The 17,111-nt window shown below is 45.0% G+C and overlaps 1 protein-coding gene and 1 non-coding gene across 2 annotated transcripts; one reads left to right on the top strand and one right to left on the bottom strand.

The window, feature by feature from the left end:
• The first annotated feature begins 412 nt into the window (after positions 1–412).
• LOC149389670 (protein NUCLEAR FUSION DEFECTIVE 4-like) lies at positions 413–4,604 on the top strand. The gene is made up of 4 exons (XM_089623427.1): positions 413–915; positions 1,128–1,475; positions 1,761–2,251; positions 3,941–4,604. The coding sequence occupies exons 1-4, from the start codon at positions 577–579 to the stop codon at positions 4,410–4,412; spliced, it is 1,650 nt and encodes a 549-aa protein (XP_089479553.1). The 5' UTR covers positions 413–576; the 3' UTR covers positions 4,413–4,604.
• A 907-nt stretch (positions 4,605–5,511) lies between these two features.
• TRNAE-CUC (transfer RNA glutamic acid (anticodon CUC)) lies at positions 5,512–5,584 on the bottom strand. Its single transcript has one exon. It is a non-coding gene; the product is annotated as a tRNA-Glu (tRNA).
• Positions 5,585–17,111: the final 11,527 nt, after the last annotated feature.

Genomic DNA, 17,111 nt, shown 5'->3' with positions numbered 1-17,111 from the left:
ATCCAAAATAAAAAAAAATATATATTAAGCGATCTTCTGAAATTTCTAATTATAACTAATTTATTTAAAACAAAAGATATTTAGTAGTACTGTAACGTGATTTATTTTTTCCCATAAAAAAAAATAATGTACTTCTAACATTGAAATTATGATGCATGTCTAGAACTCTAAATATGTTGATTTCTTGTGTAAGTGCATGAAAAATTAGAATTTGAAAAATACGCTTCCCATTAAGCAGACTAGAGACATACACTAATAAACTAAGCCCAAAACATTATACTTGCAAAGCCCAAAAATAAAAATAAAAATCCGTTCAGACTAAATCGGTAATAGGAAAGAACTGACTAATTTCACATATATTTGCTTCCCAATAAGTGAAATATCAGTCGGCAAAATATCTCTTGCATTAAATCAGCAGTCGAAATAATATAATAATAATAAAAAGAACAGAAAAAGCCCAAATAAAATTTCTTAAATACGGTTACAATTTTCAACAAAGCGTTTCAGATTCAATTTCTTCTCTATCTGTCTCTACCAACAACATACTCTCTGTTCTTTCTCCGTGTTTCTCCGAAAATGGGCTACGATGGTTCAAAAGGCGGGCAAGGGTCGAATGCCGTGAAATGGCTGGGGTTCGTGACGGCGGTTTGGGTCCAGTCCATCTCCGGCAACAACTACACGTTCTCGAACTACTCGGACGCCCTGAAGAGCCTGATGAATCTGACTCAGCTGGAGCTCAACAACCTCTCCGTCGCCAAAGACGTCGGAAAGGCCTTCGGAATCCTGGCCGGCCTCGCCTCCGACCGCCTGCCCACGTGGCTCATCCTCCTCATCGGGGCACTCGAAGGCCTCCTCGGCTATGGCACCCAGTGGCTCGTCGTCAGCCAGCGCATCACTCCCCTCCCCTACTGGCAGGTATACATATATTTGAGGTCTCTTCTAGAATGAATACATTGGGTTACAAACTAAAATAAATATTCTAAAATACTGGTACTTGCTAAAATTACAAAACTGGTCTTATTATATCACGATTTCAATTAAATGAGGTGAATATACGAGTATTTATTTAAACAGTGGTGTGTAATTAAAAGTGGTAATTATGTTGGGGAAAATTGATGGCACGGCAGATGTGTGTGTTCCTGTGCATGGGAGGGAACAGCACGACGTGGATGAACACGGCGGTGCTGGTGACGTGCATAAGAAACTTCCGGCGGAACAGGGGACCGGTGTCGGGGATTCTGAAGGGGTACGTGGGGCTGAGCACCGCCATTTTCACCAACCTCTGCTCCGCGCTCTTCAGCGACGACCCCGCCAAGTTCCTGCTCATGCTCTCCCTCGCCCCCATCGCCGTCTGCCTCACCGCCATGCTCTTCCTCCGCGAACTCCCCGCCGCTCAAATCTCCGACGCCGACGAGGAGTCCCGATTCTTCTGGCTCTTCAACGGCGTCGCCATCACTGTCGCGCTCTACCTCCAGGTAACTTTACTCTTTTCTCAATTCAAATCATAGTAACTTCTCAAATTACAAAGAAAATATAACTTTGACACATGTGAATATGAGATATATACGCGTATATAACTTTATACACACGTTGAAATGCCCATATTTTTTTTTTCCTTTTTTTATAATTTTGACTCATTTTCTACGACACTTAAAAATAAGTTAAATAACCTACTTTTAATATTATTAATTTTTTTTAACCGCGGTTAAAAAATACGTTTAACATTGAAGTAGGGTTGAAATGACCATGTTCACATCCAGGCTTACAGCTTTTTTCCGAACCCCGGCGCGGCTCTCTCGCGCGCCTTCGCGGCGGTTCTCCTCGTCCTCCTCGCCTCCCCCGTGGCGGTGCCGGCGTACTCGTTCTTCTCCGCTCGGTGGAGTTCGAGCTCGAGCTCCGAGGACGCTGAGCAGCCTCTTCTTCCGGAGCCGGAGGAAGAGGGAGACAAGGCCGTGGTGGTAGGGAACGAAGACGACGGTGGTTTTGCGATCTCAGAGGATGAAAGTGTGAAGCGGAGTCCGGTGATCGGAGAAGAGCACACGATCGCGGAGGTCCTGAAGAGTTTCGACTTTTGGATCATGTTCGTGTCGTTTCTGTGCGGCGTCGGTACAGGATTGGCGGTCATGAACAACATGGGACAGATCGGCCTGGCCCTCGGATACGCCGACGTTTCGATCTTCGTGTCGTTGACTAGCATCTGGGGTTTCTTCGGGAGAATCGTTTCGGGGATGGTCTCCGAAAATTTCATCTGGTACTATTTTTTGTTTCGTATGATTTACTATGAAAAATTATACAAAATGCTCATTTGAAAGTAATTAATCAACAAAATAGTTGAAAGTTCCGAATTTTTAAGTAAAATTATCAAAATTAAATCTTCGGAAACTTTTTGAGATTTATATAAATAACTTATCACTTTTTATCGTAATTTAACACTTTTTAATTATTTCACTAATTTTATATTTTAAAATAGTAGTTATTTATTTTGTAAAGAAGTTGACTATTCACCTATATTATCCTTTATTTATATATAAAAGCACGAATCACGACACACTTAGTGCGATCTTTGAAATTTTATTTACGCTTGCTTGAATTATCAGTTCAGGAAATGTTAGAGTCGAATCTAGAGAAGTCTCTGCCTATAGGTTCTAGAAATATCTTTTAAATTATATTTAATATGTAATTCCCATGAGATAACATGATTCCTGACTTTTAAGTTTTTAGGGGATTTCTGACCCTAAAAAAATTCCTTCGTTGAAAATGTCTTTTTGCCTCTTGGGCTCGTGGAAAATATACAATTTTGTACCTCTTTTTCCGCGAAGATCATGAAGAAAGAATTATCTGAGTTGTTATCTCTAAAAAGTCGGAAGATATGCGAAAATACGAATTGCAATGAAAATAGGACATTAATGGGTGTGGTCCAGCTGAAGTTTCCTTTTTCTCATCTTACTTTGGCCACTCATGATATATCTCGATTGTTTGTCCTGTTCAAAATTTGGGGAAAAGAAAAGAAAAATAAATATCTCTGACTCTCTCTTCTCTGTCTGTTTCTTTAGAGAATCTAATGTCAATTTTTATGTGACAACACCTCCTTTACAAGCAATACTAATTCAGCTAACTTTCACAGTGTCACTTGCTTTGATAGTTAGAAAGTGTATGCTAACTAACATTATCATCTTTGTAATGCTCATGTTTATTCTTGAAATGAAATATCTAGATTTTGAGTACAACGAAATAAGAAAAGGAAGGATAATATTAGAGACGGGTTCTTAGGTTTTGTTTGGTAGTTAACTTAAAAAGTTTTTGTTTTCTATTTTTTATTTTTGTAGTTGTACTGAAAAATTATGTTGCAGTTGTTTTCAAAAAGCTGTTTGGTACAGTTTTCATTTTTGTTTTTGAGAAATTGAAAAACTGAAAAAACTGTTTGGTACAGTTTTCATTTTTGTTTTTGAAGGAGAAGGAGGAGAGAAGAGAAGAAATTTTTTTTACAAAACACCTTTTATTTGTTTTCACTTTTCTTTACTCTTTTACAAAATAACTTCAAAATTTTTTAACAATTTTTTCCGAAAAAGTAAACCAAACGCAACTTTCTTTTTTTGTTTCCAATTTTTTTATCTTGAAAAGTCAAAAACTCTTTTTGAAATGAATACCAAACACAACCTTATCTTTTTAGTTTTGAAACTATGGGAGGATTGGGTGAGAAGCTTTCAGCAAAACAGTAAAAGATTGAATTGCTATTTTGTGTACTAAAATTGAAATAAATACATGTAATCTCGAACTTTTCTTTCTAATTTCATTATACTCTCTTATTTTCTTCCCGTTACAGTTATTGTGATGTGACGTGACACATTAAGTGTAACATTTTGTACACAATTCAACAAAATTTCCAGATAGAGCCGTACAAGCAGACAGTGCATTGAATTTTTTTTTTTGTAAAATGTAGGAGAGCGGGTACACCGAGGCCACTGTGGAACGCGGCGTCTCAGATCGTGATGGCCGTCGGATACGTTCTGATGGCGATCGCGATGCCGGGGTCTCTCTACATCGGGTCGATCGTGGTGGGGATATGCTACGGAGTGCGATTGGCGATCACGGTCCCGACGGCCTCGGAGCTGTTCGGGCTGAAATACTACGGCCTCATCTACAACATACTGATCCTGAATCTTCCGCTCGGCTCGTTCCTCTTCTCGGGACTCCTTGCGGGGCTGCTCTACGACATGGAGGCCACAGCCACTTCCGGCGGCGGAAACACCTGCGTCGGGGCTCACTGTTACCGCCTAGTCTTCATCATCATGGCCATCGCTTGCGTCGTCGGCTTCGGTTTGGACACCTTGCTGTCCGTGCGGACCAGAGGACTCTACAAGAGGATTCAAGACAGCAAAAAGTCGTCAAAGAAAACTCCAACTCTCAAGTGATGGATTTGGATTGGATTGCTCTCATTTTTGGGCTTGCCCATAACGGGATTGATGGGCTTCTCTTTAGCCGTGTGATATCCCTCTATTGGTATATAGAACTGTGTGTAACATATTTGATTTTCTTTAGGTGTTACGTTTGGATTCTTGTAAGAAAATTATCTCTAGTACCAAATTTTCAGTTTAAATTCTAAAGTACCGTCTCATTCGTACTTTTTATATTTTAAAACCCAAAAAAAAAAAAAAAACACTAAATTCTGAAAGAAAAAAATAAGAGCAAAACATCAAATTTTATATTGATTTTTTTTCTATATTCATTTATCTTTTTTGTAGGCTTTTATAAAATAATATTAAAAGAAAAATGGACATATAGCTCAGTTAAACTTTTTTCCGTTAAAATTCTAGTCAAAGTTATTTAAAAATAAAAAAAATAGTTTTAAGTTAAAGTAAGACATATGTACCATGTTATAAAATCGTAGGCATGTTGAGTTATTTTTTAATATTTGAAAAATTAGACTATTGGAGCTATTATCAGGTGGTTATAAGTTATAATTTTGTGCCAGAACCATCCGGGAAATGGGACGGAACTGAGATCCCCGTTTAGCACCATTTAGTACCTTATTTTTAAAATTGTATTTTTTTAATTGAAAATATATGAATTTTTATTTATTTTTAAATGTATTCATGATTAAAATAAAATGAAAAAAATAAATATGGGAATCCCGGAACCGCAAAATATGGTATCGGGAATTCCCGGTACCGTGGAAAATGGTTCCGGGAAATCCCGGTACCATTTTTTACGGTTCCGGGAGTCTCATTTCCCGCAAAATAAGGTATAAAAAAATAAAAAAATAAAAAATTGTTGTCCGTTCAACCATTGGAGAGAATGTCCATCTCTTATATGTCCTCTGCTGACGGTGTAGCTATTAATACTACTGGAAATTAGAGAATAGGGTCTATTATCAAACAGAAACAAGCAACAATCAGAAGTGAAAGTGATTCTGAAAGTGGCACCGAACATTTCTTCTTCGAAATCTCTCCAAATCCACACGTCTCTTTCTCCAGTTCGTTTTTATCTCCTCCTAAAATAAAATGATAAAAATTCCGTTGCCGGGACTTGAACCCGGGTCTCTCGGGTGAGAGCCGAGTATCCTGACCAACTAGACTACAACGGATTTTTGCTATGGTTTTGCAATTTTTGTTTATTAATTCTATATAGTTATGATAATCAGATAACATCACTAAAAAGGGGAAATAGAAGTGGTAAGACAATAATAATAATCTAAGATAAAAACAAACATAATTTCATCAATTAAGAGCTAGACTTTATATCAGCACTTGCACAAATTGACATATTCGAACAAATGGAATGATATATCCGATAATTCCATCATGAAATTAGTCAGTTTTAAACAAGTAACTATCAATATTAAGATATAAGTGTAAACATGTGCTTTACTCGTCAAGAGGATTTAGTTTAGTGGTAAGCACCCACCGCAAATGAAGAGAACGGTTCGTGCTACGGAAACTGTAAAAACTTATGTACATATTAGGGAGCGTCTATTCACTGAATTACCATGAGAGCATATAAAGAACATGAAAACTTACTAATTCAATCGCTCGAAAAAAAAAGCTTACTAATTCAAGAAAACATTCGGGGAGATCAATAGATGCCTTTGCTAAGTGTTATTTAGCGTTGCCCATGTGTGTGTTTAATTTTGTTGATATACTAACTGAATAGAGGGGACATTATACCAGAAAACATTTGAAACTAGTGATTAACGAAATGGCCCAAGTCTATATAGGATAGACTAATTTTGTTATTGTTTTATATTTGGAACTTGTTAATTAAAGAAGGATACTTAGGCCCATTCGGAATAATTTATAATAGGTTGATTATTTTACGTTGATAAATTGAACATAATTGAGTCGAAATTCATGAATTTAATAATTAGTTTATCATTAAACAGAGCATAAAGTTAACAAATTTGAGTAAGACTATGATAAAGCACCTTTCACGGCTTCACCCCCTAAATAAGGAAAAGGGTCCGAGTCACCTTGAAAGAAATTCGTTAAAAACAAATACATGGCCGTTACAATCATAAATCTTATTTCTTAATATATTAGAAGAGTGTGTCAATGAGTAAAACTATGAGCTTTAACATAGTTGTCACAATCAAATATTTTATTTCCTAATATATAAAGAGAGAATTCAGATCATTTGTCCCATTTATGTGATATTTTCTGTCCCCGATTATATTTTGATACGCCTTTTGTTCTTTTTACATTAATTTTTGTTGTTTAGTTAACTTTAACACCCGTTAGTCATTGATAAATAACCCTAACTTACCTTTTATCTCTCTGACCTCCCCACATTATTTTCACTTTCCCCTTTTCATAACCAAAAATAAATAATACAATACATTACATCGATTAGAGGCCTCTAGCACAATCCTGACTATACCCAAGCAAAGGAAATTGTAATTGTTGTACCTGATATTTGGACACCAATTTAGTGGTGCGAACGGTTAGATCGAAGGTCGAACCAAGCGATCGTGCTCGAGCCAAAGATGTCTTGAATCCGAAGACTCGGGTCTTTTTCTATGGTAGTTTAAAACTTGTTCATCAAGAAATCTGAGATAAGATGTGTTGTCGCTGATTTTTGGACAACTATTTAGGAGTCAAAGGCGGTTAGACCCAAGGCCGGACCAAGTGGTCTCGCCTTGACTCGAGCGTGTCGGACTTGGTATCCCAAGTCGTCCCTTAGCTGTGAGTGTCCCTTGAGTTCGTCCAAGTACCTGAAAAGGAAGAGAGAACACGTGAACTACAAGGGGGAAACAGAGGGAGTGCCTCTGTTTACCTCTCCGACGCTCAACATTAGTGGGATTGAGGTGGAGTATAGAGGTTTTAGAGGGTGAGAGGCCAAAGATGAGCGAAACGAGTGAAGTATGAGTTCGACAGTGTTTCGGGGCTCAAAAATGGATTACCAGGACCAAGGGAGGGGCCCCTGTATTTATAGGCGTGGTTTGAGGCCCCCTTTGGCCGAGTAGAGCATGAGAGGAGCGAGTGGAGGTCGAGCTCGCGCGGCCGAGTGGAGGTCGAGCTCGGGCGGCCGAGTGGAGGCCGAGCTCGCGCGGCCGAGTGGAGGCCGAGCTCGCGCGGCCGAGTGGAGGTCGAGCTCGGGCGGCCGAGTGGAGGTCGAGCTCGGGCGGCCGAGTGGAGGTCGAGCTCGGGCGGCCGAGTGGAGGCCGAGCTCGCGCGACCGAGCTGAGGCCGAGCTCGGGCGGCCAAGTGGAGGCCAAGCTCGCGCGGCCGAGTGGAGGCCGAGCTCGCGCAGCCAAGTGGAGGTCAAGCTCGGGCGGCCGAGCTGAGGCCGAGCTCGGGCGGCCAAGTGGAGGCCGAGCTCGCGCGGCCGAGTGGAGGCCGAGCTCGCGCAGCCGAGTGGAGGTCAAGCTCGGGCGGCCGAGCTGAGGCCGAGCTCGGGCGGCCAAGTGGAGGCCGAGCTGAGGAGGCCGAGCTAAGGCCGAGCTAAGGAGGCCGAGCTAAGGAGGCCGAGCTAAGGAGGCCGAGCTGATTCCGAGCTAAGGAGGCCGAGCCAAGGAGGCCGAGCTGATTCCGAGCTAAGGAGGCCGAGCTGAGGTCGAGCTCATGAGGCCGGAGGTCGGCCATGAGCTGGAGGCCGAGCTCATGAGGCCGGAGGTCGACCATGAGTTGTAGGCCGAGCTAATGAGCCCGGAGGTCGGCCATGAGCTGGAGGCCGAGCTCATGAGGCCGGAGGTCGGCCGTGCGTCGGGGGAGTCCCGGGGTGGTCGCTATCGCGGCCGTCGCTGCTCTGCCGAGCCGAGATGGACCGGTAACATTAGCCCCCCGAGTTTTCGGTCGAGCGTAGGTCGAGTGGAAACTCAATTCTTACGCCGGCGCGCGGACGCGGGACGAACGCTCTCGGGTTTGCGAGCATGCCGTAGAAGGGCTTTTAACGCATCGCGGGGGGCGGCCTCTGGTGCGTCACGAGGGACGGCCTTTGTGCGTCACGGGGGACGGCTTTTGTACGTCGCGAGGGACGGCATTGATGCGTCGCGAGGGACGGCTTTTGTTCGTCGCGAGGGACAGCATGATGCGTCGCGAGGGACGGCTTTGTTCCGGGTCGATCGTGCGTGGCTTATTTTCTCGACCTACCAATGAAGGCGTGATCGATTTGCACGGCTTTACTATGCGTGGCTTATTTTCTCGACCTACCAATGAAGGCGTGATCGATTAGCACGACTTTATTGTGCGTGGCTTATTTTCTCGACCTACCAGTGAAGGCGTGATCGATTAGCACGACTTTATTGTGCGTGGCTTATTTTCTCGACCTACCAGTGAAGGCGTGATCGATTAGCACGACTTTACTGTGCGTGGCTTATTTTCTCGACCTACCAGTGAAGGCGTGATCGATTAGCACAACTTGGGCCTCGGGGGGCCTTGGTGTCCTGGCTAGACCAGGTACATCCGGCGGACGCAAGCATTTGAAAGCCATTTGTAACTCGCTGCCTTTCGGCTCACGAGCTGGGCGGCGAGCGTGATGCCACATTTGTGTGACCAGGCTTCCCGTGGACGCTGGCTAGACCAGGTACGTCCGGCGGACGCAAGCCTTTGAAACCCATTTGAAACTCGCTGCCTTTCGGCTCACGAGCTGGGCGGCGAGCGCGGAGCCACATTTGCGTGGCGAGGTTTCCCGTGGACGCTGGCTAGACCAGATAAGTCCGGCGGACGCAAGCCTTTGAAACCCATTTGAAACTCGCTTCCTTTCGGCTCACGAGCTGGGCGGCGAGCGCGGACTCGGGACTCAACTCGAGGACTCATGTAGAGCCTGCACGAGGAGTATCAGTCGACTTGTGGAGTCGGGACTCAACTCGAGGACTCATGTAGAGCCTACACGAGGAGTTACGTGGAGAGTTGGCACGAGGAGTATCAGTCGACTCGTGGACTTAGACTCAACTCGAGGAATGAATTCATCTCGAGGAGTCACGTGACGAGTCTCTCTTTGGGACCTCCGGCCTAACCATCGGCCTCTTGAGACTTTGTTACGCTTTTTTTTTTCTTTTGAGTTGTTTAGTTGATTGGGCATTGATCCCTGTTAGCCCCCCGAGTTTCTTGTGTACTCGTAGAGGAGACTAGAAATTATAATGCAACAAGATAAAGGCTTCGAGGCGAAATGTAATCTAATTACCATGTCGAAATAGTCAAAAATTACATTCCCAGGCCATTGGCCTTATTGAAATTTGAAATTGTCTTAAACCCGGAGATAAAATGACATAATTAGAACGGGAGCGGGCTTCTACTGTAGTACCAGCTCCCGCAGCTTGACCGAGCTAGAGGATGGTGCTCACCATCTTTTCCTTCCCTTTCCCGTCCACGCCTTGGATGTAGCACATCCTCGCCATCGACTGGTCTCCCAACATGATGGCAATCCCCTTCTCAGTCGGGAACTTCATCATCAGGTGATAGGTGGACGTTATGGCCTTCAACCGGTTGAGAGTCGGGCGGCCGATGATGATGTTGTATGCTGAGGGCTGGTCCACAACTAGGAAGGATACGATGCGAGTGACCTTCCGAAGGTGACCGGGAGGTTGATGGTTCCCTTCGTCATGACCCTCTCCCCGGAGAAGCCGAAGAGTGGGATCGAGACCGGGGTCGGTCCCATTCCGGATAGCTTCATTCTGTCCAGCGCCGATTTGAAGATTATGTCGGCGGAGCTTCCATTGTCGATTAGGATTCTCCGGACGAGGTTGTTGGCGACCGGTGCGGAGACGACTATCGCGTCATTGTGCGGGTGGAGCACACGCGCTGCCTCTTGGCCGGTGAAGAACATGGATTCGAACGGGGCTGGAGGAGGAGCCTCGTACGTGTGGTTGATGTAGTGCGCTATTTTCCCTTGGGAAACTTCGCGCACGTATTTCTTCCTTTGCGTGCTCGAGTCTCCGAACTCCGGGCCGCCCATGATCGAGCCCACGATGTGCAGTTGTGAGTTCCCCGGTCCTTGGTTCGCCATTTGGTCCGTGACGTTCACCGTCGCCGGACCCTTCCTTTCTTGTCGTGGGTGCTCTCCGTGCACCGCGGCCGTCCCGACCGTTCTCAAGACATACTCTTTTAATTTCCCGTCCTGAATCAGGGCCTCGATCTGACGCCTGAGATGATAACACTCGGACGTCAGATGCCCGTGATCCTGGTGGTACTCACAGAACTTGTTTCGATCCCTCTTCGCGGGATCCTTTGCGAGAGGAGCCGGACTTCCTAGCTTGTCGCGGTGCAGAGCTAGGATCCGCTCTTGCGAGGTGTTCAGAGGGGTAAACGTCGGTAACGCTCGGAAGCTATCAACGTGTGACGATCTCGGCCCGGGGAGGGGGCAACTGTTAAGGGCCCGGCCTCCTTTGCTCCTCTTCCTTCGAGGGTCGGGACGATCTTCGTCCTGGTCATCATGGTGGCGACTACCTTGTCCCCCTGACTTCCGGCCGTCGCGGCCATCGAGATAGTCCTCGATCCCCATATACGTGCGGGCCCTCGACATTAGCTCCGCCATGTCTCGCAGGACTTTTCCAACGATAGACTTGAGGAAGTCGCTCGTGCGAACTCCCTCGGTGATTGCCGTGATGGCATCCTTGTCATCGAACCCTTCGACTTTGTGAGACTCCTCGGTGAAGCGAGCGAGGTATTGTCTCAACGTTTCGTCTCTCCCCTGCCGGATGGAGATGAGGTGGGTCTTTGACTTCTTTTGTACCACAAGGGTGGCGAATCGAGCAAGGAAAGCCTCTCGTAGGGCCCGGAAAGACGAGATGCTTCCCGGCCTCAGACTTCGGAACCACTCAAACCCCGACCCCGTGAGGGTCAGGCTGAAAGCTTAACAGAGAGTGGCATCCGCATGCCCTTGCATCGTCATCCACGTCTCGTAGTGTTGGATGTGGAAGTTTGGGTCAGTCCGTCCATCATAGGGAGGGATGGACGGCAATTTGAAGTTCCCTACGCAAGGCTGCGCGAGGATTTGAGCGGCGAATGGAGAGTATGACTCCTCGATCCCCCCGTAAGGCCTTTGTCTCACCGACTCCCTCATCTCGATGATTTGGTTTTGGAGGCTCTGAATCATCGTGACCATGTCAAACCCGTTAGGAGGGCTGACCGCCGGGGCCACGGGAGTCGCCGGCTGGCGCTCGTTGGACGCTTGGTCCACGATATTGGCCTGAGGACGGCCAAGAGTTGCGGCGGGAAGCACGTCCCTTCGAGAGTTGAGCCTTTGGCGGAGATCCTCCCCTCGGGAGTTTCTCTGCGCCGTCAGGCGCTCTCTAAGGTCCACGCTCGGTGCGTGGCGAGGCGAGGTCGCCCTTGGTCGGACCGTCCGGCGAGCGCTTCGGCTATCGGCCCCGTCGTCAACCAGAGTCGCTCTCTCCTCGGCGAGGGGCCGTGTCCGGCCGCCTCTTGAAACCGAGGGGGTGAGTCCCCGGGACTGTGACCGTGCCTGTCGTCGCGCCGGGTGCGAAGGGTCGGCCAATGCACCATTGGACCTCTCGGGCCGTGGATGGGCGAGGCTAGGAGTTGCCTCACCGGTCCTTGACTCCCCCACGTAGTCGGGGTCGGAGTCATCTCGAGCGGATCGATCCTCGACGTCGTAGCCGAGGAGATTGGCGATGAGCGAGCCGTCAACGCCGGGACGGTCAAGGAGCTCCGCAAGCCACCGGGCCGTGTCCTCTCGGAGTTCGGCCTCGGGGTCATTCACCGGGTCTTGGGGCTGGCTCTCGCTATCGCGAGGTTACCCTTCAAGACGGTGTGCGAGGCGTCGGAGACCGTACCTCGAGCTTGTCGCTCGAGTACCCGCGGAGGTAGTGGGAATGTGACTCATCTCTCGAGAGTCGTAAGAATAGTGAAATGTGGAATGGAATGGAGAGCGCGCTAAGGTCGGTGGTCCCCTCCTTCTAGCGCCAAAATGTTGTCGCTGATTTTTGGACAACTATTTAGGAGTCAAAGGCGGTTAGACCCAAGGCCGGACCAAGTGGTCTCGCCTTGACTCGAGCGTGTCGGACTTGGTATCCCAAGTCGTCCCTTAGCTGTGAGTGTCCCTTGAGTTCGTCCAAGTACCTGAAAAGGAAGAGAGAACACGTGAACTACAAGGGGGAAACAGAGGGAGTGCCTCTGTTTACCTCTCCGACGCTCAACATTAGTGGGATTGAGGTGGAGTATAGAGGTTTTAGAGGGTGAGAGGCCAAAGATGAGCGAAACGAGTGAAGTATGAGTTCGATAGCGTTTCGGGGCTCAAAAATGGATTACCAGGACCAAGGGAGGGGCCCCTGTATTTATAGGCGTGGTTTAAGGCCCCCTTTGGCCGAGTAGAGCATGAGAGGAGCGAGTGGAGGTCGAGCTCGTGCGGCCGAGTGGAGGTCGAGCTCGCGCGGCCGAGTGGAGGCCGAGCTCGCGCGGCCGAGTGGAGGCCGAGCTCGCGCGGCCGAGTGGAGGCCGAGCTCGGGCGGCCGAGTGGAGGTCGAGCTCGGGCGACCGAGTGGAGGCCGAGCTCGCGCGGCCGAGCTGAGGCCGAGCTCGGGCGGCCAAGTGGAGGCCGAGCTCGCGCGGCCGAGTGGAGGCCGAGCTCGCGCAACCGAGTGGAGGTCAAGCTCGGACGGCCGAGCTGAGGCCGAGCTCGCGCGGCCGAGTGGAGGCCGAGCTCGCACAGCCGAGTGGAGGTCAAGCTCGGGCGGCCGAGCTGAGGCCGAGCTCGGGCGGCCAAGTGGAGGCCGAGCTGAGGAGGCCGAGCTGAGGCCGAGCTAAGGAGGCCGAGCTAAGGAGGCCGAGCTAAGGCCGAGCTAAGGAGGCCGAGCCAAGGAGGCCGAGCTGATTCCGAGCTAAGGAGGCTGAGCCAAGGAGGCCGAGCGGATTCCGAGCTAAGGAGGCCGAGCTAAGGAGGCCGAGCTGAGGTCGAGCTCATGAGGCCGGAGGTCGGCCATGAGCTGGAGGCCGAGCTCATGAGGCCGGAGGTCGACCATGAGCTGGAGGCCGAGCTAATGAGCCCGGAGGTCGGCCATGAGCTGGAGGCCGAGCTCATGAGGCCGGAGGTCGGCTGTGCGTCGGGGAAGTCCCGCGGTGGTCGCTATCGCGGCCGTCGCTGCTCTGTCGGGCCAAGATGGACCGGTAACAAGATGAAACATAAGTGAACTCAAAGAGACTCAGACGTGTTACCTTCGTTACCTCTCTGATACATAACATTTCTAGGTTTGATATAGGATTCACTGTGAGGTTTTGAAGTGTTTAGAGTGAAATTCAAGTGCAACGAGCTTCAGTAGACCTTCAGACAATGTTTCGGTTCTAAAATCTTCCTTACCTGGTATCGAGTCTGGTATATATAGACCTTGGGATGTATGTAAATGAGGCCTAGGCAACAGAAGACTTGATTTCTTCACGACGAGACCTGGTTTTCTCTAGTACCAGTTGATGGTAAATTACTTTCATAAATGGTTAATTACGGTTCCCATGTATTGAACACGAACGATCGTTTCAATACTTTTTTATTAGGTAACCAATCTCTTTATCCTAAAATATGCTTAAAAATGCAAAAAAAAAAAAAAAAAAAAAAGGATTACACGAACAATCCCTAATCTTTAATGTAAACAATAATTACAAGGACACTTAAAATTATTCAACTACAACAGATCTAATATTTGGGCAAACACAATCAACACAAAACCATAAAGAGGATTTCCTTGCTCTCGTATTCATCGGCTGCTCCTCGTTCTAGGATCGTCGATTCCTCGATTGCTCGGACTACTCGATACCGTAATCTTCCAAGATGTAATCTCTAGAAGGATAGAGACCAAGGTTTAGGTCAACTCTTTACTCACAAATTCGACCATACCAAGGGGAGATGGAGGCATGGTTTTCCAAGTGAGGAAACTTTGTGTTGGACGAAATTCTGGTGTGTTGGACACTCAGTTAGACAAATTTTCTCTTACCCAAAGGCCCTTATTTATTGCTTTCAAGATTACCCAAATATAATATGCACTTTCCTGATTTGATGTGATCTTACTCAATTTAATATGAGATATTTATTCTATGAATAGAACAAATCCGATATCTCGAAAATACTTTAATAATAAAATATTCTAATCATATCTAATATTTATTTACTACCAATATTAGAATATATTATTCAGGTAACTGAATAATATAGAATATCTCCATGATATTTTGAATAAATAACATAATTAATATATTACTTGTTTTTCACAATAAGATATACTATTCTAGAAATAGGATAGTAGAGAATATCTTCATGGTACTCTCATAAATAATTCCTATACTGAATACTCACCAAATCATATAATAATTAATACATAATATTTATTTCTTATTTTAGAAAAAGCCCTAATCTTATCAGGCTTTGATCAAACAAATGCAAGGCATATGTGTTAAGGATTATTGCCCACGAGAAGATTTATTTGTAATATTCGAGACGCTGAAATTATCAATAAAATTAAGTTATGACATTTTATCTATGTGAATCGAAAGTTTTAATCTTTTATAGATTTATCGACATTCATCTAATCCTTAGTCTCCGTATTAAACTGAGTCATGTGATGGGCATCTAAGTTCGGACGGTGAACTAAAACTTGATCGGTGATTGATCCATTCCTGGATAGCTAGATCTATAATCACATATGTAAAAAATAAGTGAAAGCTAATCACTTGGGGGAGCATTCTACACAGTTGGTATGTGTGCAGCCTGGACATACTTGATGTGTGGTTTAAGGAACCGTTACGACACACTAACCAGAGGTTCGCTATGATGGTCATAATGAGACTTGATCTAAATCCTAAAGTGGTCACAGACTTCTAAGTTGTACTACTGGTTTCTTTAATTCATTCGTTAATGGATAGATACAAATGCCTAAATACTTATGTCTTGGAAATTCGAGATATGATCTGAGCAGAAAGTGATTCATAGATACGGAATACAACCTTCGTGAAAGAATGTCAAAATTTACTAACCTAAGAATTGATTCCTTAACCGCTTGATTGCATGCACTTTCATAGTTAGTACGTACGAACGAATCTTTCGTTGGGGAAGCAATAGTGTTTAGGGCTCATATATATCAAGAAAGGTAGAACATAGTAATTGACCTTTTTCGATACGGGTTAAACTTGGAAGATTGAGCTCATGAACTTACTGTATGATTGGACATTCCTACGATGAGTAAAATATAATTCTAGCAATAAGAAGAGTGCGATCGCGGCTCATGTTGTGGAGTGATGCTGAGATTGACGAATCATTTAAATATGAGAAAGTATTATTTTGTCTATTTATTCAGATTTGTGGAAGCTTATATTACTAGGCCCATAGTCCCCGAGTCGGCTCTGATTAAATTGAATAAGAATTCTCAAGTAATAATAAGATTTATTAGTTACAACCTCATGTAAAGGTGCATATAACTCCGAAAATAGAGAAATTTCCATATCTACCACCACTTCAATAACAATTTTCAATAATCCACCAAAACATAATTTTGGCCAAAAATACTACTTGGCTTTGTGTGGAAAACCAGAAATACCCTTCACTTTAATATTCTTTAAATTTTAACCTAAAACCAAAACAATTAATATTTAATATTATTTGTTTCTCTCTCTCTTCTCCCGAGTTGCCTCTTTCTCTCTCACATACTCTTCTCTCCCCGTAACAAAAATAAAACACCAAACCCTAAATTTCATTTGAGATTTCTTTGCCAATCCGAGTTGATTTCTTTTCCAATCCGAGCTGATTTCTTTTCCAATCCGAGCCTCGTCTTTGCCAATCCACCCAACTCTCTCCTCAGACTCTTCTTGGTTAGTTTTAATTTTTTTTACCATTTATTTCGTATTTGTGTATGTTTATTCTGGGTATGCTTAAGTTTGGCGGAAAAATAAAGGTTTTCGTGATTCTGGGTAATTTTTGAAGTTGTTCAGCGACGTTCGTAAGTTTCGTCAGAAGTCAACAGTTGACGTCAACGGTTGACATCAATTGTTGACATCTAATGTCAACAGTTGACGTCAATTGTTGACATCATAGTTCTTCCGCCTAAACACGCAGCGCGTGCCGCCGGTAGGCCGAAAAAGAGAAGAATACCTTCTCAAGGGGAGGAAGTTAGGAGGCGCAAATGTGCGCGATGTGTGGTACTCGGCCACAACCGTCAAACATGCAGTAGTGCTACTCCATTGTCCACGGATTAGTTCTAGCTTTATTTACTGTATTAATTATACTTTGTTCAGATTACTTTTGTTTAAAAGTTTCTTTGTTTAATTCATCATGCTTTTTGTTCAGACTACTTTTGTTAGAGATTTTGGGAATTCATTTCTTATTCAATTATGATTAAAATCTCTTTAATCGGCGATAGGATTTTCGATGAGATGAGAGTGAAGAGAAGAGAAGAGAAAAGTACAAATAAGATAAATTTGAAAAGTATGCGTTAATGGGCATTTTTGTCAAAATACACATACTTTTCAAGTCTATACCATTAATCTTTTGGAAATTCAATTTTAACACTTTCAACGAATACTTTCTCAAATTTTTCTTTACATATATGTTCTTATTTTATTATGTTACTGTTAAAAAAAAAAAAAAAAAAAAAGTCTCAGATATATAATATTAGTTTTCTAATATTTATTGAAACGGTGTCAAAGTTAACCAAACAGCAAAAAATTACTACTGATTTC

Source organism: Urtica dioica, chromosome 8 (assembly GCF_054948205.1).
Source record: "Urtica dioica subsp. dioica isolate 48M chromosome 8, U.dioica_male_clone48M_v1_H2, whole genome shotgun sequence".
NCBI lineage: Eukaryota > Viridiplantae > Streptophyta > Magnoliopsida > Rosales > Urticaceae > Urtica > Urtica dioica.
This window is presented reverse-complemented; position numbering and strand designations above follow the sequence as displayed.

What these genes read in the sequence shown, in the direction of transcription:
- LOC149389670 (XM_089623427.1), top strand. Translation starts at nt 577, where the DNA reads ATGGGCTACGATGGTTCAAAAGGCGGGCAAGGGTCGAATGCCGTGAAA. An exon ending in CTGTCGCGCTCTACCTCCAG is followed by an intron (nt 1,476 to 1,760) that starts GTAACTTTACTC and finishes GTTCACATCCAG; the next exon opens with GCTTACAGCTTTTTTCCGAA. An exon ending in GTCTCCGAAAATTTCATCTG is followed by an intron (nt 2,252 to 3,940) that starts GTACTATTTTTT and finishes TGTAAAATGTAG; the next exon opens with GAGAGCGGGTACACCGAGGC.